Raw genomic sequence first — 22,621 nt, 5'->3', positions numbered from 1 at the left:
CGTTCCCTGCCCCCCGTGTCCCGTCGGCGCCCCCTGGACGCTCCCTGCCCCCCGTGTCCCATCGGCGCCACGGCTGCTCAGCTACCTACCTCCCTACCTCCCTACCTGCGCTTATCAGCGATTTATCTGCCTGAAGTAAATGCTTTTTTTATCTGACAAGCTCTTCTTGAGTCTACTCCTCTGTGGCTCCCAGCCTCGCTATCAAAACATGGCTGACTGGTCTAGAATGCTCAACACTCTTTCAGCCACGGGTGATTCTTCAGCTGGTCCAGGTCGAAACGATGATTCGGGTCCGGATATATGCACACCTGAAAGAAATGTTTGCCATCTGTAGAGAAAGAAGAAGAGCGGGTGAGGTCCTGTGATCCAACTCAAATGAACAAACTTTTATCTGCCGACATTATTTGTGTATGTTTTGCTTACATTTGGAGAGCCAACAGGTCTTAGTCAGCTCCTCGAAGGACATGTCCGCTGTATATTTCACTTTTTGTCGCATGTGGAACAGGACCACTCCGATCTGGAATACTGTTGAGGGTCCGGCTTGGTATTCCCCCCGACTTAAAAACTCTGGAGGAACGTGAGTAGCTAAAATAAACAGAAATAATGGAAAAAAAACGTGAGCAGGAGGAACTTTGTTTCAATGTAAAAGTCACCTATGGGTGAAGTTAATAAAGAGCAGGAGTAAAGCTGGACTTCTTACCATAAAACACGTTAAAGGCCTCTCCTTCTTCGTAGAAGCAGCTCACACCGAAGTCGATGATGCGAACTCGCGGCGACGTAACGCACGTCTCAATAAGGAGATTTTCCACCTTAATGTCCCCGTGGAAAATGTTTTTCTGCTGGAGATGAAGTGCTGCATCCACCACCTGCTTGATTATGATCTGAAAGACAAAAAGAGAGTTGAGTGATCAGAGAGAAGGATGCTTTAGCATGTTTTCATGGCTATGAGCTGATTACTGCAGCTTACCTTGGCTTCCGTTTCCTGCAAGTAGCCTCCCTTGAGTTTAATGTAGTCGCCCAGGTCTACGGCCGGGATCGGTCTCTAACACGATGACCAGCTCCTCGTCCACATCATACCAGTCCAGTATGGTAATCATTGCTGAATGCCGCTCTGATTCTTCCGCTAGTTCCTGGAGGATGGCGACCTCCATGGGGACTTGGGTCCCATCACTGTCTTCATGAATGAAAGCCGCTAATTCTTTGTTAGTATGCTTGATGGCGACCTACGAGAAACGAAAAAGACATTTTGGTTAAACTTCCTGACCGTGTGTGTGTGTGTGTCGGTATGTGTGTACAAGAACATGTGAAGAACACTTACAGGCAGATTATCCGCTCTGCGGTAGCCAGCAAACACGCATCCATATCCTCCTTGGCCAAGTTTCTGTTGCTGCAGGTACTTGGCTTTAAAGATGTCTGACGGGTTTAGAATCCGGTACCTCTTTTGAACCGGTCCGTCATCGGCGACCGCCTTCCTCTTAGGGCTTCTCGTGCTCGGAGCCGTCTCGGGTGTGTTTATACTTTCTAGAGATGAGAGAAAAAACATCACAACATGAGTTTACTGACATTCTCAACGAACGAGGACAAAAGGGCCCTCAAACAAAAAAACAAGACGATCATATCATGTCTCTTCAATCATTTATAGCAGAATAATAATTAACATATGGGCATGAAGCTTACCTGTGTCCTCAGAGGTAGACGGCAACTCATTGTCACAGGGGATGGGATCGAGGCTCTTCCTTTTCTTATTCTGTTGGCTTTCCCCATCTTCTGTACGTTTTCTTTTTGATCTTCCAGGGAAGGTAATCTTGTCCCCTGAGCTTGACAGCAAAACATTTTCACAGGGAATAGTCCATTTTCCCTGTCCCCCTGAGGCTTTCTTTTCCTCCCGTTTTCTTTTTCCCTTCTCCAGGGCCCTGGGCTGCTTTCCCCTGTGTCCCTCGGCGCCCCTGTTCCTGCCCCGGTCCCGTCGGCGCCCTGGCGTTCCCTGCCCCCGTGTCCTGGCCGGGCGCCCCTGACGCTCCTGCCCCCGTGTCCCGTCGGCCTGGCGTTCCCTGCCCCCGTGTCCCGTCGGCGCCTGGCCGCCTGCCCCCGTGTCCCGTCGGGCGCCTGGCGTTCCCTGCCCCGTGTCCCGTCGGCGCCCTGGCGCTCCTGCCCCCCGTGTCCCGTCGGCGCCCTGGCCGTTCCCTGCCCCCCGTGTCCCGTCGGCGCCCCCTGGACGCTCCCTCCCCCCGTGTCCCGTCGGCGCCCTGGCCCCCCTCCCCGTGTCCCGTCGGCGCCCCCTGGCCGCTCCTGCCCCGTGTCCCGTCGGCGCCCTGGCCGTTCCCTGCCCTCCGTGTCCCGTCGGCGCCCCCTGGACGCTCCCTGCCCCCTGTGTCCCGTCGGCGCCCCCTGGCCGTTCCCTGCCCCCCGTGTCCCGTCGGCGCCCTGGCCGTTCCCTGCCCCCCGTGTCCCGTCGGCGCCCTGGCCGCTCCCTGCCCCCCGTGTCCCGTCGGCGCCCTGGCGTTCCTCCCCGTGTCCCGTCGGCGCCTTGGCCGTTCCCTCCCCCCGTGTCCCGTCGGCGCCCCCTGGCCGTTCCCTGCCCCCCGTGTCCCGTCGGCGCCCTGGCCGTTCCCTGCCCCCCGTGTCCCGTCGGCGCCCCCTGGACGCTCCCTCCCCCCGTGTCCCGTCGGCGCCCTGGCCGTTCCCTGCCCCCCGTGTCCCGTCGGCGCCCCCTGGCCGTTCCTGCCCCCGTGTCCCGTCGGCCCTGGCGTCCCTGCCCCGTGTCCCGTCGGCGCCCTGGCGTTCCCTGCCCCGTGTCCCGGCCGGGCCCCTGGCCGCTCCCTGCCCCCCGTGTCCCGTCGGCGCCCTGGCCGTTCCCTGCCCCCTGGCGTTCCCTGCCCCCGTGTCCCGTCGGGCGCCTGGCGTTCCCTGCCCCCGTGTCCCGTCGGGCCCTGGCGCTCCCTGCCCCCCGTGTCCCGTCGGCGCCCCCTGGACGCTCCCTGCCCCCTGTGTCCCGTCCGGCGCCTGGCCGCTCCCTGCCCCCCGTGTCCCGTCGGTGCTCCCTGGCCGCTCCCTGCCCCCAGTGTCCCGTCGGTGCTCCCTGGACGCTCCCTGCCCCCCGTGTCCCGTCGGTGCTCCCTGGACGCTCCCTGCCCCCCGTGTCCCGTCGGTGCTCCCTGGCCGCTCCCTGCCCCCCGTGTCCCGTCGGTGCTCCCTGGCCGCTCCCTGCCCCCAGTGTCCCGTCGGTGCTCCCTGGCCGCTCCCTGCCCCCAGTGTCCCGTCGGTGCTCCCTGGCCGCTCCCTGCCCCCAGTGTCCCGTCGGTGCTCCCTGGCCGCTCCCTGCCCCCCGTGTCCCGTCGGTGCTCCCTGGCCGCTCCCTGCCCCCAGTGTCCCGTCGGTGCTCCCTGGCCGCCCTGCCCCCGTGTCCCGTCGGTGCTCCCTGGCCGCTCCCTGCCCCCAGTGTCCCGTCGGTGCTCCCTGGACGCTCCCTGCCGCCCGTGTCCCATCGGCGCCACGGCTGCTCAGCTACCTACCTCCCTACCTCCCTACCGGCGCTTATCAGCGATTTACCTGCCTGAAGTAAATGCTTTTTTTATCTGACAAGCTCTTCTTGAGTCTACTCCTCTGTGGCTCCCAGCCTCGCTATCAAAACATGGCTGACTGGTCTAGAATGCTCAACACTCTTTCAGCCACGGGTGATTCTTCAGCTGGTCCAGGTCGAAACGATGATTCGGGTCCGGATATATGCACGCCTGAAAGAAATTTTTGCCATCTGTAGAGAAAGAAGAAGAGCGGGTGAGGTCCTGTGATCCAACTCAAATGAACAAACTTATCTGCCGACATTATTTGTGTATGTTTTGCTTACATTTGGAGAGCCAACAGGTCTTAGTCAGCTCCTCGAAGGACATGTCCGCTCTATATTTCACTCTTTGTCGCATGTGGAACAGGACCACTCCGATCTGGAATACTGTTGAGGGTCCGGCTTGGTATTCCCCCCGACTTAAAAACTCTGGAGGAACGTGAGTAGCTAAAATAAACAGAAATAATGAAAAAAAACGTGAGCAGGAGGAACTTTGTTTCAATGTAAAAGTCACCTATGGGTGAAGTTAATAAAGAGCAGGAGTAAAGCTGGACTTCTTACCATACAACACGTTAAAGGCCTCTCCTTCTTCATAGAAGCAGCTCACACCGAAGTCGATGACGTGAACTCGCGGCGACGTAACGCACGTCTCAATAAGGAGATTTTCCACCTTAATGTCCCCGTGGAAAATGTTTTTCTGCTGGAGATGAAGTGCTGCATCCACCAACTGCTTGATTATGATCTGAAAGACAAAAAGAGAGTTGAGTGATCAGAGAGAAGGATGCTTTAGCATGTTTTCATGGCTATGAGCTGATTACTGCAGCTTACCTTGGCTTCCGTTTCCTGCAAGTAGCCTCCCTTGAGTTTAATGTAGACGCCCAGGTCTACGGCCGGGATCGGTCTCTCTAACACGATGACCAGCTCCTCGTCCACATCATACCAGTCCAGTATGGTAATCATTGCTGAATGCCGCTCTGATTCTTCTGCTAGTTTCTGTAGGATGGCGACCTCCATGGGGACTTGGTTCCCATCACTGTCTTCATGAATGAAAGCCGCTAATTCTTTGTTAGTATGCTTGATGGCGACCTACGAGAAACGAAAAAGACATTTTGGTTAAACTTCCTGACCGTGTGTGTGTGTGTGTCGGTATGTGTGTACAAGAACATGTGAAGAACACTTACAGGCAGATTATCCGCTCTGCGGTAGCCAGCAAACACGCATCCATATCCTCCTTGGCCAAGTTTCTGTTGCTGCTGGTACTTGGCTTTAAAGATGTCTGACGGGTTTAGAATCCGGTACCTCTTTTGAACCGGTCCGTCATCGGCGACCGCTTTCCTCTTAGGGCTTCTCGTGCTCGGAGCCGTCTCGGGTGTGTTTATACTTTCTAGAGATGAGAGAAAAAAACATCACAACATGAGTTTACTGACATTCTCAACGAATGAGGACGAAAGGTCCCTCAAACAAAAAAACAAGACGATCATTTCATGTCTCTTCAATCATTTATAGCAGAATAATAATTAACATATGGGCATGAAGCTTACCTGTGTCCTCAGAGGTAGACGGCAACTCATTGTCACAGGGGATGGGATCAAGGCTCTTCCTTTTCTTCCTCTGTTGGCTTTCCCCATCTTCTGTACGTTTTCTTTTTGATCTTCCAGGGAAGGTAATCTTGTCCCCTGAGTTTGACAGCAAAACATTTTCACGGGGAATGTAGTCAATTTTCCCATTTTCCTCCCTTTGAAGGCTTTCTTCACCTCCCGTTTTTTCTTTTTTCACTTCTCCAGGGTGGACGACCTTCTCCACACATCTGCAGAGCTTTCCAAATACTTTGCCCATTATAGATGAAGACTGCTGAAGACCGTTGTAACAACTTTAGTCCTTGTTGCTGCAAAACTGGAGTGAGCTACTGTATATCTGAGGGTATATATGTGTGTTTCAAGTGGCTTTGATCGGGTTCCATATGAGGTCACAGTGTGACATCGTGTTCCGAATATGCAAATGAGGGTTTAAATGGTATTCTGTTTACAGTTTAAAAGTAAAGATGGAGGTATCCACTGAATACATTCATAAAATGCATTAAATACTATGTGTACAAGCATACAATGCGTAATACTATCTCTCTGTCATCTGGCTGGCTTTCTTCCAAACTAATCAAATTTAGGCCTACTAAGGTTTTTTATGAATTCATCTTGATCTTAAAGTCAAAACGTTTAAAGTATGAATAAACACAGATTTGTATAATCATAAATTGCAGCGATCTATATTCAATTCAGTTTATTTTGTTTTGAATTGAATATAGATCGCTGCAATTTGAACCAAATGTAATAGTAGCGATTTATTAAAATATGTTAGTGACCCCCGGAGGTCTCTAACAAAACATTGTTTGGTAGTAGACCAAGACTTCTGCAGAAATAGAAGTGATTGCCTTCTGAGACACGATCATCCCCAATTTAAGTTGAGTCCTCAACCTGGCAACCCGGGTGAGCTCTGACTCTCGTGAGGGAGACGACTCTCTCATATGAATTCATCCGGCCTGCGGTCCCCGTTTTAAACGTTAGTCGTTAGTTGCTTTGTATATTTTGATGCTTATGTGTTTGTTACCCAAGTACCATTTTTACGATGTGAGACGGTACCATCTCGGTAGAAAACGTTGAAAAGCTGAAGTATTCAGGTGTTTTTTTGATATATATAGTATTGTTGTACCTTATGAAGGAGTGCTAAGGCTGAAATACTAGAATGCAGATTTCCCTTGTCAGTTGAAATGTTAGCGAAAAGGATGAAATCCTGAAAGGAATCCGGCTCTTTGAAAGATAAATGAAACCAGCAGAGACGGATCTGTTTCCCGTCTCTGGAGCTCGAACTGCAACCGAATTCTGCTTTTGGGCCTCGTTCACGTCCATTTGCTCACTTCAGGAAATTCAGGATTACCCTCAATTATTAGAAAGTTATGATTTGTTTTAAACCACTTTTGTTGACATGTACTGAAGGCAGTGAGTGTGTTCCTGCCATGAGAATCAACTCTGAATCACGCAGCGACAAATAAAGGTGTATGGAGGCCCAGAGGCCCCCACTTTATCAATTAGTAACCAATTGGATTATTTCAGTATTTCATGGTTAAATTTAATAATTTGATCGTATCTATTTATATGATTATTTGTTTTACTTATTCATTCAATATTTAACAATATAAGTTTCCATCGACACACCAAGATGAAAACCAGCCAACGACTGTCATCATGTTCAGCTGCAACGAATATTGATTATGCAATCAGTTTAAAAGAAGAAAATAAATGTAAAGGTGGCCTTCAATGGACACATTTAAAGCCACACTATGACTATATAGTGACTGCACAATAACTAAAAAGAGAGATTCAACTGTAGTGCCTGGCAAACAGTTCACACTGGGTAAATAACAACGCATAAATATTTATGCAACAATTTTGCAAACCAAACGGCGTGTACAGTAATACCCAAAAAAACAGTTAATGGATACATAACGGCACTTCGTTAAAGTTGGGGGACTCACGAGAGTTGCATCCACAGATTTCTTTCACTAGTGGTGGTTCGAGATCACTGAACTGGATACTACTAATTACCCCCAATGCTTTTCAATAGCATCATTTGTTAGATTCTCCTGCCTTATAATACAAGTGTCCTCTTAAAAATCTTAAAGTCTCCAAAAGCCCAATAAAATGCAAAAATAACCCTGACGACATCGCCAGGGTTATTTTCTTCCAGCTCACTCCAGAGCTACAGAATACATTAAACAGCTGTTTTCACGGGCTGAGTAGCACTCCCTGTGAAGAGTACCGTGTTCCTGATGTGTACAATTGGGCGACTCAGTGGGCCCTTTTAAAATGGAGTCATTTGGTGTGCGCGTGAAACGAAACAAAGATCCACATGCACATATTCTCCTATATATTTGTATTGCAAAACATTTAATCGCACTGTGAAGTGCCTGGTTTGTCCCGTTCAGATATCAACATGAAAATAATAACGCTTATTTAAAAAAAAAAAAAAAACATTAACTCAGAAGAAAAGACAGAAAATCCTCCTTGTGACAGGAAGATGGTATTAGGCCCAGGATGTACTTTCTCAGTGATGGAGCGTCCACGGACTAAATCCTGTTTGCCGCATAGAGGAACAAGGCTGCTGGTAATTACATTTGGGATGGGCTCTGTTCCTTGCGGCATACAGAATCTAAGTCGTCAACATTTGTCCGAGGCTGTTTCTGGGGCCGCTGTCGTGGCTGACTTGTAACCAGGGAAGCATCTACACACACACACACACACACACACAAGGTCCACACCATGTGATGGGCCTCTAATGAAGCCCAGCACGAAGCACATGGTCCGATAGTCCTGAGCCGGAGTTGAAACCACAACAGCTTCTTGGCCTGTAAAGATCCAGGGAGAAAATCCAGTCAACAACAACTAAAAGCATAGCAGTGCAGGCTTCTACAAACACAAGCAGAAAACACAGTTCCTGCTTTTTTTTGAGCAGCCCATTGAAACAAAGCAAGTTTAAATTAGCAGTTTATTTTCTTCTATTGGCATCGATCTATCTCCTCTGAACTCCTCAGTTAGCAAATAAAGCTAAGAGCTGTGACTGCAAGGGAACATCTGTTGGCTCAAGAGAACTCATCCAATTACCCACGTAAACATTGCAGCGGTCAAATAAGCAGAGGGGAAATTTACCGATGAGCAGTTACATTGTCGAGGAAATGTGTCACTACAATTTTTTTACTTGGGTTTATTTGATAAGGGACAGTACACATTAATAAAAACATTTCTGTAAATGTGCCAGAGGCTATTTGTCATCTGTAGTTCCAAGAGGCAGATGTCATAAAACAAACCTAAAAACACAAGACTACTCATACAATGTTTGTACAATATTTACACATTCCAATGGGTGCACAAACAATTAATAGTGAGAATAGAGATTATACTCTTTGACATTGTCAAGTACTAACAAGACACGCAACAGGAAGACTCACAAATTCAAAAGGGACAAAGCAAATAAAATAAGGGTTAAGAGTCAATGCTATTTCACGTATTCTTTTATTTTGAAAACCCTGGAAAGGCTCCAGCTGGTAATTTAAGCTGCCTCGGTCTGGAAGAATTACATCTCGGTGAGCTCGATGTCGGCGGAGACAGTGACGTGTCCGCGGCAAAGCAACAACCTACATGGTTGTTGCTGTGGAGATGTTCGAGATCGCAGCGAGAGTGTCGGTACAGTAAATGTCCTTGATTATGTAAATCTATCACATGGCCCCAGCCTCCACGGCACAGCACGATGTGTTTGTCTCCTAAGATGCCCTTATTGCGGTGTGCTTGTTACCAGGGTAACTGCTGTTTACACAATGGGAAATGTGTAGGATGCCAGAAGCAATGCCAGCCTTCGGTTGAGTAAAGATAACCCGGAGCAGGCTTCACATGCACATTGCGACAGATTTGTAAAAAGAAAAAAAAATTAATATGAACTACAAATGGCTGGAGTTATAGGAAAGACATGCAGCCAAGTCAGTTAACTCGCGACAAAACACAGATAAAAACAACAACAACAACATCCTGTTCTGGCTGCTTTCTGTGCGAGGGAGGAATGTTGTGAATAATGAATTGGGAGGAGGAGGAGACGGGATGTTATGTGTGCTTGGACAATCTGAACCCCGGGCACAATTATACACATTCTGAAAGGCTGATGTTACATAAGAGCCATAGGGTCATGAAATGCATTTTCCCCCCAACAAATGTGGACTGAATTGGAAAATGACATCGCAAGCAATAAAGTCCAAGAAGTGGACATGTGACAATATCTGTAGCATTGTTGTCTGTAAGTGGTCATAAATTATGACTGGGGGAAAAGAACAATTGGATTCTAGACTGAAGGAACTGGCTGCATTCAAGAGCAGCTAAAAACCCAAACTATGGTGCAGATTCAAAACGATTACAAATAAAATGACTTTTAACATGTTGCTCATTATTTCCGGAAGCAGCTATAAGTTAATAGTTTTGGCGTGAGGAACAGTTTGACATTTTGGATGATACGTTTATTCACCTTCTGAAAGATAGAAGACAAGATCGATACCACTCGCAAGTTTAGCTCTTAAATGCAGACCTTATGGCCGGTAGCATGTAGACTGGGAAACAGCTAGCCTGGCTCTCGCCAGAGCTCCAACATACACTCCCATTCAAAAGTTTGGGGTCATCCAGACAATTTCGTGTCTTCCATGAAAACTCACTTTTATTTATCAAATGAATTGAAAAATGAATATAAAATATAGTCAAGACATTGACAAGGTTAGAAATAATGATTAATATTTGAAGTATTAATTTTGTTCTTCAAACTTCAAGCTCAAAGGAAGGCCAGTTATAGCTTATATCACCAGCATAACTGTTTTCAGCTGTGCTAACATAATTGCACAAGGGTTTTCTAATCAGACATTAGTCTTCTAAGGCGATGAGCAAACACAATGTACCATTAGAACACTGGAGTGATAGTTGATGGAAATGGGCCTCTATACACCTCTGGAGATATTTCATTAGAAACCAGACACTTCCACCTAGAATAGTCATTTACCACATTAACAATGTATAGTGTGTATTTTTGATTAATGTTATCTTTATTGAAAAAACTGCTTTTCTTTGAAAAATTAAGACATTTCTAAGTGACCCCACACTTTTGAACGGTAGTGTATATATCATCCAGTTACTCAAAAGGGCACAATCTAAAACTTATCTTCGTCAAGGTGAAGTGTGTCGGATCTGGCTGCATCCAAACGCATGAATGGCCCTAATTAGAGTGTTTGGGATGTCTACTACGTAGATATAATTTGCTCATTCCAAGGTAACGAAAACACAACGATTGTTCTTTGAAGGTGATTCTAAATTTTAGACAACATGCTTGTGAAAATAATATTCAATAATAATGCCTATACATGCTCCTAAATGCTACAGAAATATAGTTTTATACAGCGGTAGAAGCTGGGACTATAACAGCAACAACATGGTTTCTTCCTATGACCTATGTACTCTGACCATGGACTGAAAGCCAGTCACAGGCTCTTGTTGTATCAATCATGCCCAACCTGGGTCCCTACGTGTGTCCGTCTGTGTATTGACGAGCTAGAAACAGGACATTTGCTTCAAGTTTGATTAAGCTAGCTGTTACATTTCTCAAAATCCCTGAAACTTCTTTACCACCTTTATAAGTAAAACCTTTACTATTACCTGTTGGTAGATAGGCGTTATCTTCCCTAGTAAAATAGCAACATTGACAGAGGAAACTGTCTTTTTCCCTAACAGACAACCAGATGTAGGCCTAGTCTTATAAGGCTAAGCTTGTCCGTTGCTAACGTTTAGTGCCGGTTAACTGCTTCTGTGATTGCAAGTCAATTTTACTGTAAAGAAGTAACCAAGTACCCATTTTTCTTTTGTAATCTGTGCGAGTTCAAAATGGTGATAGCCTACCAATCAGTGCCAGGTTGAATATAGAAGGACTTTGGAGGCCAAACGGCGTCGTGTCTGAAATGATTGCGATACTTTTGACCCTCGTCTTCACATTTTATGCTGAAACAGTTTCCCCATTCACAGTCTATGTGTTACATTCCCTCTGTGACAACACCGACCACTGCACAACCCACAGCTACTGCAGCTGCCCATGTAATCACGCAGACTCTAGGCCTGAGAACCAAACCAACAAGGAGGTACTTTACCCACAGAGGACGAGTGATTCACTGAATAATTTAGCTCAATCAGGCCAGTTTAAACATTAATGGGAGAGTGGGAGTTCCTCTGGGCACCTCCCTAGTGACATACCGTAGTTGAGGAGACACTAATTGCTAACTCTTGTCCAGTGGAAGTCTTTAATTAAAGGGAGAGGCGAGTGCCGGAGCTTCCTCGGTGCTCGGCTTTCCCGACCCTTTGGAGAGTGACAAGCAAAGTGGTCCCACTTTGACCAACTCCCTCACAGCCCTGTTAACATTGCATGGGGGGAAACTGCACTTGACTACATTAAGGCATATTAATCTCCTCCGATTTGAATCCACTCACATCAAATATCATTTTGTGACATGCGGCAAGTCCAAAGGTCGTGAAACATAACCTTTGACTCCCTTGATTCCCTTTTATGACAGTCTATATTTTCAAGGTGAAATAGATCTATCTTCATACGTTGATATTGGATTTTTAGAGTTAATGAAGCATTTACGAATGACAGAAATGGCTCCAATTAAAGTAGTATCATATAGAAATGTACAGTCCTGGCCTTTATGTCGGGGTGAGCAATAACACAATATGTGGTTCCAATTTGATACCAAGTAATACCATGACAAGAAGCACCAATATAGATACAACATACTTGCTGTTATTAAAAATATACTATCATGTAGGAAAGTGCTATCATTTATTATAAATTGACTCATGGCACCAGAGGCATAGGGAATGTTTTTTTTAAAGCTGTGGAATTTGAAATCATTCATCTCTAAATTCCTATAAATCTACTGAGGAATGAGTGTGGGAGACAAAGCTCTAAAAAAACCAAAACATATATAACTCAGGGTCTCTGCCCAGTAAAGTGATTGACAGGCAGCGGCCACATTCAGTGGATATCTGATGACTAAACAAGCTTACATCTTTTAAAAAGCCATTAACAGCCCAAACCACAGCTCATAAATTAGACCGCCTCCGAAGCGAGAAAAATGAAATGGCAATTCTTGCTGTGAAAAGAATCCCATCTGTTAATAGCAAATCAATATGCCGACCGAAAATCCCTGCGCACAGCTGAAAGGGATTGCAGTATATCACTAAAGAGGGGTAAGAGTTGCAGGGGCAGGCTTTTGTCAAACATCATTGCTGCAACACCGCATCACAATAATGTGCTATACTTTGCTTATTGGTGAAAGCTCTGTTGGAGGCGCTGAATAAAATATAAAAGGACGATAGGACTTTGATAGCAGGAAACAATTATTGGGGATTGCATCAGACTATGTCTAGATAGATTTTATGCGGACTATTTTGAAATAAGATGAATTTTTGATGGGGCTTTCGTATATTAAATTACCGCAGTCATATTACTAAATAAAGCCCTATTTAGATTTCAGATAATAATATATTTTGTCCGACAAACTTGCGACTTTATCCTCAAAGAAAGATAATTTCAGGTAACCGATTAACACAACTATTTGCAGAATTTATATAATATTAGCCAATAATAGTATTATTATCTAAGTCGTGTCACCGTCTGGATCCCCACACTTAGAAAACAAGCCTGAGTGGCGATTTTTGTAACTGTGTGGACTAACCTGAGTAAACATGGTGTGGAGACATTAAACCCCCCTCATCATCATCATCATTGTCGGCATCATCATCATTATCATCACCCACTTATTCTATTCGTGGGCTTACGATGACACTCACCTGCCGTGGCTTTTTGGAGAGGCCACTTTATTACACGGGCTGATCTGAGAGCCTCTCGTGAACTGGGAAAATCGTCACTGAAAATGGATGCCCGGGCGAAGCTTCAGGCCCCTTCATTACGGACGCCTCTCCAACGTACAGCGGAGGTCATCGAGTACCATCACCTCCTCTGTGTGCGCTCGAGGAGCTGGAAGAGTCGTCGGAAATAAGCGATCGCTCCAGGATGAGCTGGACCACCTCTGTGCACGCAACACACCGTGATTGTTCATGAGATGTGTAGCGGATTTACATAAAGATGTTTGTTTGTCGCAACAACAACGAATGCACAATGGCCGACGAACGAGTGGATTTTTTTTGTTTAAAGGATGTGTTTGACCTTACTTTGTTGTTAGTCCTGTAGTGACGGATTTCTGTCCTCGGTCACTCGGCTGGGGGAGGAGATCCTGTTCCTTACTCTTTGGGTGAGGTTTCCGTTTAATTACATATCCCTACTGACGATACAACTAAATATATATAGATATACACTACCGTTCAAAAGTTTGGGGTCATCCAGACAATTTTGTGTCTTCCATGAAAACTCACTTTTATTTATCAAATGAATTGAAATTTGAATAGAAAATATAGTCAAGACATTGACAAGGTTAAAAATAATGATTAATATTTGAAGTATTAATTTTGTTCTTCAAACTTCAAGCTCAAAGGAAGGCCAGTTGTATAGCTTATATCACCAGCATAACTGTTTTCAGCTGTGCTAACATAATTGCACAAGGGTTTTCTAATCAGACATTAGTCTTCTAAGGCGATTAGCAAACACAATGTACCATTAGAACACTGGAGTGATAGTTGATGGAAATGGGCCTCTATACACCTCTGGAGATATTTCATTAGAAACCAGACGTTTCACCTAGAATAGTCATTTACCACATTAACAATGTATAGAGGGTATTGTTGATTAATCTTATCTTTATTGAAAAAACAGTGCTTTTCTTTGAAAAATAAAGACATTTCTAAGTGACCCCAAACTTTTGAACGGGAGTGTATATATATATTAATATCATGGTCTCCCTCTGATGTGTCTTGCTTGTGGTAAAAACTACAATCTCCTCGTCACCCATACATCAACCTCTGTCAGACGCACCTGTGCCACATATATAAACTACAGTACTTGCCCTACTTATACACTCTGCCACCCGGGGTCAACCTGAGATAGACTCCACACTCAAACATCGAACACACAGACATAACTAATGGATTCTACAAGTCCGTTTGATCTCTTTTAAGTGACATTTTCCCGCGTTTTTTCGAGCGTGTGATTTCATGTCTGTAACTTTGAGGCTGCCATCTTGGCCAGGACCTTTCCTGAGCTTGTAAATCTCAATGGGACTACGCTCCATGGATTAATAAAGGTGGGACCAAATCAAATGATTTAAACTGCCGTTGACGTTTACGTTGAGGCCCGCAGGTCGTGCATTCATTTTGCCACGTTTGTCCCGACAAAGCGAACGGCAAATAGTCAGAAACTAAAGTTAAGTATTTACAAATTGCTATTTACCGACACAGAGTTCCCCACTTCCAGCCACACAGAGCGTTAAAAAAAAGCATAACGACATTGTTTTTCTGCTACAGTGTGAATACATAAGATGTCTGGAGGCATATTTCCTAACTTTAGAGCGATCCGGGCTGGCTGTTTTATTTCATCTCCAGCTAAAAGTGTCTCTTGGCTCCGGCTCCATACATCATGCACAGACACAAGAGAGGTATTGATCTCCTCATCCAACAGTCAGAAGACAGTGACTGCACTCTTTTCCTGAAACGTGGAACACGTTTTTATTTTTTTCTTGTTTTTTTTGCCTGAATTGCATAAATATTCGGAGATTTTCTGATAAAATATTAATTCACTAAACACATCATCCCAAAAATGTCAGTGTTATTCATGTTGACCACCTCCAGCTTTGCAGATCTGCCTTATCAGACAATATTGTATCTGTGTCAAGAGGATTTGTGTTGCAGATTACTCTATTGTTATTTCATTTCGCACAAAGAACAATTGGCTTCTCCGTTAGCCATGGTTATTCATCAGCTTTAAACACAAGTCTGAAATAAAGAAAAGAGGCACCGGGCAATGTTTGATGAATGATGTCATTTCGAATCTTGGATTAAAGACACAGTGGAACATGTTGCCAACACATATCAGTGGAAGCAGGGTATTCAGAGGCCAAAAATACACCAATCTATTAATGAAATACTAAGTGGACAGCGTCCAAAACTACGACTCAAGTGATGTATTCACGCAGCCGTGTAATTTTTGCATCCACCGTCTATTGTCTCTTTTTTAGGCAGGATGTTATTAGCGTACTCTGCTGTGTGCGAAGCGCGCAGGCGAGCGAGCTCCAACCCGGGAGGCTTGTTTTGTTCATTTATTAATAATTTTTGCCATTCAGCTGTGTTTTTCCACTGCCTCTCATAACTATGGCAACCAGCCGCAAAGTCTTGAGGAGAGTCTGGGTCTATTCTCTTTCAGCAGATGTTCACTTGTGACTTTTTTTGGCTGTATGAAGGAAGTCCGTCTTCCCAGTCGATGGAGAGCCTCTCGACTACTTCAGAAAAAGAAAACGTCGGGGCAATCTGCCCACGAGCAGACGTCGACCGCATCTCACCACCTGCAGACGCCGTGTGGGGGGTGAGGCGAGCAACAGGCTACCTCGGGAGGCTCAATTCACTTCTCAGCTGGGTTTACACTCATTATTACAAGATATCTCATCTCCCCGCCATGTCGGATTTTCTTCACCCACTGAGTTGTTGCAGGACTTCAATGGGGCTTTTTTCTTCTGTGGATATGCTGAACACTAACAGTAGATGGATCTGTAACAGGCGTACCAGGTACATGTCCAGGGGTCTAGGGGCCCCCCAAGAGCATGAGACTTCAAAGATATGCAACAAAAACGACTACAAAGACATGTACAATGACCATAAATACATGTACCAAATGACATACACATAATGCAAAGAAACCACCAAGAGGAGAAAAACAACCAGAGAGGCACAACATAACTTCCAAGAGGCAAAACAACCACAAAGGAATACATATTTAGTTTATAATGTGACATAACATGACTAAATAGAGACACAAAAGGACTATCAAGAGAAGCTAAATGACAACAAAGGAATACATATTTAGTTTATAATGTTACAAAAGGACTATCTAGAGAAGCTAAATGACAACAAAAGAATACATATTTAGTTTATAATGTTAAAAAAGGATTATCTAGAGAAGCTAAATGACAACAAAGGAATACATATTTAGTTTATAATTTGACACAAAGACTATAAAGAGAAGCTAAATGACAACAAAGAAATACATGTTTAGTTTATAATGTGACAAAAAGACTATAAAGATAAGCTAAATGACAACAAAGGAATACATATTTAGTTTATAATGTGACACAAAGACTATAAAGAGAAGCTAAATGACAACAAAGAAATACATGTTTAGTTTATAATGTGACAAAAAGACTAAAGAGAAGCTAAATGACAACAAAGGAATACATATTTAGTTTATAATGTGACACAAAGACTATAAAGAGAAGCTAAATGACAACAAAGGAATACATATTTAGTTTATAATGTTACAAAAGGACTTTCTAGAGAAGCTAAATGACAACAAAGAAATACATGTTTAGTTTATAATGTAACACAAAGACGATAAAGAGAAGCTAAATGACAACAAAGAAATACATGTTTAGTTTATAATGTAACACAAAGACTATAAAGAGAAGCTAAATGACAACAAAGAAATACATGTTTAGTTTATAATGTAACATGACGATATAGAGACACAAAAAGGCTGTAAAGGGAAGCTAAATGACAACAAAGGGATGCAAAATGACTAGAATAAGTCAATAATAGTTACATTTAAGGAGACACACACATAACAGAGATACTCAATGACTACAGGGCGTGATTGGTAGATGTGTGTTAGGGGGCTTTAACGTTCGTCTCATAATCTGTGTTTAGAGGGGTCTGGTAACATTCAGCCACTGATGCACATCAGAGATCTCACAGGTGGCGGGGTGTGTGTGTGTGTGTGTGTGTGTGTGTGGGGGGGGTCCACATAAACATCCTGAGGGAGGCTCGCCATAGGACCCAAAATGCATGCCTGAAGACAGCAGCGCCCCCCCCTGTGGATGCCATTTCTGTGTTTGTTTTTCCTGAAATGTCGCCGGCCTTTCCACCTGCGGAGTCGAGAGTGACGGAAGTCGACTCCTTCAGGTAGAACAGATTTGACATTTTTTTAACTTCCTTGAATCTGTTTTGTTTGAGCTGGAATTTTTCGCCGCGACAGCGCAACAAATGCTCAAATCCTCACCTCCTGCCCACGAATCTGGCACCGTCTCACGGAAACAAGTTGCCCATTTGTCGTAGGTATTAAAAAGGCAGGATGTGTTTTTTTCTACTTCAGATCCGGAGCCTCTTGTGTTTACCTCTATATACATGTTTTTTTTCTTCAGTTTACATGTTAACAGCTTGAATCTTATTATTTCAGAGAGTCGGGACAAAGGATACAGGGGTTGAGACGCTCCTTTACGGTTTCGGTGTGCACCGCGCTGTACGTCTCCAGCTCAATTGATAATGTCTGTGCACTATAGTGCAACGTGCTTAGTATTCCATTAACACATATCAAAATGTGATGATTACACAAGCACGACGTCCCACGCGATAACCTTAATCCATTTCATCAGCTCTTCCCTTTATATTTTTTGGCCTCCGTGGTAAAAAAAACACGTGAGCGCGCAGGCATTTTAAAATGTCATGATCAGCATCCGTGAAGGAAGGGGGGGGGGGGGGTGTATCTGCTGGCTTTCTTGCGCTCCTGATGGTCGACACGTTGAGACATGGCCAATGTTCACTTGTTGAGTGCACTGCCGTGATCTAACCTTACCCGGCCAGATGGTGTGTTAATATTAATAACAATACATATAATTTATAAAGCACTTATCAAGGTACTCAAAGACACTTTTAAATGTTACATTCACACACCGTAGACACAGCTACAGGGGTTAAGCGTCTTGCTCAATGACACATCGACGAAGGCGGGGATTGAACCCCGAATCCCCTGATCGAAACACGTCGTTGCTAACCACTGACCCACAGGCGCCCCGGAAACAAAATCATTTACAGAACCATCTCAGAAGCCGTCGATGGATCCAGTTTGGAAAAAAGGAGGCACTTATCGTAGAAGGTGATTGGACGAACCACCCGTCAAACTCTTGCCGTGGCGAGTCGGTAGAAGAGCGAAAAACATGGTTTCCATCAGAGAGAAAGCCGACCGTGCCATTTAAAAAAATATATTTTGCTCTTCTGTCAATGAAGAAATACTAATATGCTATTGTAGCATCAATGCTAGTCTCTTTTTGTTCCATTGTCCCACCGCCCCCCCCCCCACACACCTAAACCACGCCTCTAGCTGCCAGCAGGGCGCTGATTGGTTTGCGCAAACATCGCCACTTGACCTGGTGGACTTTCCACGGGACCAAGTCATGATATCTGCCTAATGTTGTGCAATGCAAGACGAGTGGTGATTCAACCAAGTCGCAGGAAGCAAAAAATATGTTAAAAATAGTTTTTTTCTTTCTCCTCCAACCACCATGGAGCAAGCAGCTGCAGCCGGAGGGATAAACAGCGTTTGAGTCCAGAAGAGAAAAAAGCAAAAGATACTACTGGCTCATAAAATGCAGAACAGTAGTGAATCTGCATTTGTGGTGAGGCGTAATATAGATTATGCAATGGAGCGAGGAGTCAGAAAGACAAGCGAGGTGATGTTGCATGTTGGTGTTCAGCTGGTGGCAGTAATAGAAGAAAGAAAAAGAGCGGAGCGATAGAAAGAGGGACTGGGTAAAGGGTGATGTTCCTCTGAAGAAGGTGTAATACCATTTCTGTTATTGCACGACCTGCATCATGAATGCTTTGTGTTCGGTACAGCTTGTTCGAGATCCTGAGGCGATCTCAGACGGTTCGGGAGAACACGGAGAGGCAGCGTCTGAATCCTTTCAAAGTAAGAGAAAAAAGAAGGAAAAAGTGCCTTTTTAAAAAAATGAATAAAAGCAGGAATGTACGGGTACAAAATAACCGAAACCATTTCAATTCATTTTATTTTAGGTTTTTACAAGTTACACATTACCTCACAAAAAACAACAACAAATAAATACAAATTACACAACAGCATAACAACCAACTATACGAACAATCAGACAAGGACCGAAAAACACGGACACAAATCGGACAGAAATCATCATCCTCCATATAACACTATAACACTATAATAATTGTATTTATATTATTCTTACCACCATTTTATTTTAAATTCATCCAGCCCCCCCCCTCCCAAGGAGGATTATGTACAACATGTTCGCCACAAAACCATTTTTGTAAAACCTTGACTCTAAACTCTCTCTCTCTCTCTCTCTCTCTCTCTCTCTCTCTCTCTCTCTCTCGCTCTCTCTCTCCCCGTCCTCCACGAGTAGAGGTGCCAGCGAGTGTGTCGCCACGAGGCCTGTTCCTCTAATGTTCCCTCCCAGGAGGGCTCTGGGGTCCGGTGGGTCTCTGTGGGGAGTTGGTGACTGACACACAAGCTCTGCGCTCAGTGAGTCATGTGATGCCACGAGCGTCACTTGGCACATGAAGGAGCAGTGCGCGTGACCTTTTCATTGAACTCTCCGGTGACAAATGGAAATACTAGAGCAGACAAGGATTTTTTTTTTCCTCTTTTCATTTTTTTTATAAACAACAATCCAAAAAGCAATCTATCTGTGCAGGATCGCAATATGTGAGACAGCCCAGCAATATGCCCGACGGTGGGCCATCATGACAGAGTCAGCCCAAGGCCTTCGACGTGGTAATCACGAGTCACTTTGCTGAGTCGTTCCAATTGGTTCAGTTCAGATTCATCGTCACATGACCAGGTGGTTCATTCCTTTTTTTTTTCCAGCACCCGACCCAGCTCACACCGGACAGTGCTGCGGGGGGGACCAAAATACTCTTTTACATGACACTGATTGATGCCTGTGTTTTATGTTTTATTATACTTTAAAATGTCTTGTTTTAAATTAGAAATGTCCAATCTTAATGTTTTTATTCATGTTTTCTTTTTTACTGTTGCTGCTGTACTGACTCATGAGTCGCTAACTTCATTTTGTTGTATGTTCTTTCACAATGACAATAAACATCCTTACCTTACCGTACCTTTTTTACTTAAGGGGACATTATAATTATTTATAGATACGACATCCGTTAGGAGCGAGCATTGTTCGACTGGGTTGTGGCAAAATGAAAGATGCTCGCTCCCGTAAAAATTCAATTTCCCCGATATCTGTAGGAATATAATAAGGAATTGCTTCCTCTTTCTTCTCTTCCTGTGTGTGTGTGTGTGTGTGTGTGTGTGCTAGTAAAGAGCAGCAGTCAAGCTCTCTGAGTCGTACCTCAAGGGGGATGTGTTTGTGAAATTGGATTGAGCCTATTATTTCATACATTATCTTCAGTGCAATTTGTCCACACACTGATTTACCACTTTGGGTCATATTGAATTTGTTTAAGTGTGAAATATGTTTCGCACTGACCTTGTCGCCAACACACACACACACTCACACACGGGAGCATCCAGGGTACACTGAATATGCATCCTGCAACAATCTGCGCAACACACACATATTCATGTGTTTTTACTGTTAACTGCCTTCTAATGAGACTCATTAGCCACCGTGGGATGCTGCAGATAAGAAGCAGAGTGTTGATAATCCAACTCCACATGTGGGAATCATTTTTTGCCCCCCCCCTTATTCTCACTGTGAGTAAAATCACCCATTCACGCTCCAGTGTTCACCGAGATGGTCGACAGCTGCGGACCAGTCGGGTCGGTTCTCCTGCTGCTGCCGGGCCGCCATTTGGAAGATGGTGGGGGTAAAGCGCTGATCCAGTTTACCTGCCCCGCCGACGTATTCATCAAAATAGTTTCTGGAAGTCGGTGAAAAAACAAAAATCCAATTCTTCCCAACGGGAGCGTCATTAAACGTGGACGTCACAAAGGGCTGAGGGCGCGTTTGTTTTCGTCGGACATGTGCTGAGTGGATTGGAGGAGAGGGGTGGTGGTGGGGGGGTATGCATACATACACTCACACATACATACACATACACACATATACACACATACACACTCACACATGCGCGCACACACACGCACACATACTCAAATACACACATACGCACACATACATACACAAACACACATACACACACTCACTCACATATACACTCTCACACATACGCACACATACACACACACGGATACACTCACATACATACACAAACAGACACACACACATACGCACACTCAGGTATACACTCTCACACATACGCACACACGGGCATGCACACACACACACGGATACACACATACATACACAAACAGACATACACACACTCACACACACACTCACACATACATACACAAACAGACACACACACATACGCACACTCAGGTATACACTCTCACACACACACATACGCACACACAGGCACACATGCACACACACGGATACACTCACACATACTGTACATACACAAACAGACACATACGCACACTCATATACACTCTCACACATACGCACATACACACACACGGATACACTCACACATACATACACAAACAGACACACACATACGCACACTCAGGTATACACTCTCACACACACACATACGCACACACAGGCACACATGCGCATGCACACACACGGATACACTCACACATACTGTACATACACAAACAGACACATACGCACACTCACTCACATATACACTCTCACACATACGCACACATACACACACACGGATACACTCACACATACATACACAAACAGACACACACACATACGCACACTCAGGTATACGGCATGCACACACACACACGGATACACACATGCATACACAAACAGACATACACACACACACACACACATACATACACAAACAGACACACACACATACGCACACTCAGGTATACACTCTCACACTCACACATACGCACACACAGGCACACACGCGCATGCACACACACAGATACACTCACACATACTGTACATACACAAACAGACACATACGCACACTCACATATACACTCACATACGCACACATACACACACACACAGGCACACATGCGCATGCACACACACGGATACACTCACACATACTGTACATACACATACGCACACTCACATATACACTCTCACACACACTCACACATACGCACACACACACACAGGCACACACTCGCATGCACACACACACACGGATACACTCACACGTACATACACAAACAGACACACACATACACACACTCACATATACACTCACACACACACATACGCACACATATACACACACACAAGCACACACGCGCATGCACATACACACGGATACACACACACACATACACAAACAGACACACACATACACACACTCACATATACACACACACTCACATATACACTCACACACACTCACGCACGCACACACACACACACACACTCGCCCCTTAATAACTGCCTCTCCATAGCTTGCTGTGTATATTGACTCAATAAATCGAAGGAGGAATAAT

At 44.8% G+C, this 22,621-nt stretch overlaps 3 protein-coding genes across 3 annotated transcripts; 1 reads left to right on the top strand and 2 right to left on the bottom strand.

The window, feature by feature from the left end:
- Nucleotides 1-230: 230 nt before the first annotated feature.
- LOC130208308 (serine/threonine-protein kinase pim-2-like) lies at nt 231-1,543 on the bottom strand. The gene is given in 6 exon segments (XM_056437351.1): nt 231-328; nt 424-585; nt 701-881; nt 968-1,043; nt 1,045-1,223; nt 1,319-1,543. Coding segments are annotated over 6 exon segments (921 nt in total).
- A 123-nt stretch (nt 1,544-1,666) lies between these two features.
- LOC130208306 (uncharacterized) lies at nt 1,667-3,579 on the top strand. Its single transcript, XM_056437350.1, has 2 exons — nt 1,667-1,691; nt 1,910-3,579. The coding sequence occupies exons 1-2, from the start codon at nt 1,667-1,669 to the stop codon at nt 3,577-3,579; spliced, it is 1,695 nt and encodes a 564-aa protein (XP_056293325.1).
- A 74-nt stretch (nt 3,580-3,653) lies between these two features.
- On the bottom strand, nt 3,654-20,912 carry LOC130208305 (serine/threonine-protein kinase pim-2-like). Its single transcript, XM_056437349.1, has 6 exons — nt 20,852-20,912; nt 4,741-4,943; nt 4,388-4,645; nt 4,121-4,301; nt 3,845-4,006; nt 3,654-3,751 (listed from the first exon to the last, which is right to left on the bottom strand). Exons 1-6 carry the CDS (start codon nt 20,910-20,912, stop codon nt 3,654-3,656), a joined length of 963 nt encoding a protein of 320 aa, XP_056293324.1.
- Nucleotides 20,913-22,621: the final 1,709 nt, after the last annotated feature.

The sequence above is a fragment of the Pseudoliparis swirei genome, chromosome 18 (assembly GCF_029220125.1).
Source record: "Pseudoliparis swirei isolate HS2019 ecotype Mariana Trench chromosome 18, NWPU_hadal_v1, whole genome shotgun sequence".
Classification (NCBI taxonomy): Eukaryota; Metazoa; Chordata; class Actinopteri; order Perciformes; family Liparidae; genus Pseudoliparis; species Pseudoliparis swirei.
Note: the sequence above shows the minus strand (reverse complement) of the source record. Positions and strands in the feature narration are given on the sequence as shown.

Bases quoted from the DNA above. Each gene is read 5' to 3' on its own strand.
- LOC130208305 (XM_056437349.1), bottom strand. From the start codon at position 20,912: ATGGCGGCCCGGCAGCAGCAGGAGAACCGACCCGACTGGTCCGCAGCT. The intron at 4,944-20,851 runs GTGAACACTGGA...TCTCATCTCTAG, and splicing joins CGCAGCTGTCGACCATCTCG to AAAGTATAAACACACCCGAG. The intron at 4,007-4,120 runs GTAAGAAGTCCA...TGTTTATTTTAG, and splicing joins GGCCTTTAACGTGTTGTATG to CTACTCACGTTCCTCCAGAG.
- LOC130208306 (XM_056437350.1), top strand. From the start codon at position 1,667: ATGAAGCTTACCTGTGTCCTCAGAG. The intron at 1,692-1,909 runs GTAGACGGCAAC...TCCCTTCTCCAG, and splicing joins GCTTACCTGTGTCCTCAGAG to GGCCCTGGGCTGCTTTCCCC.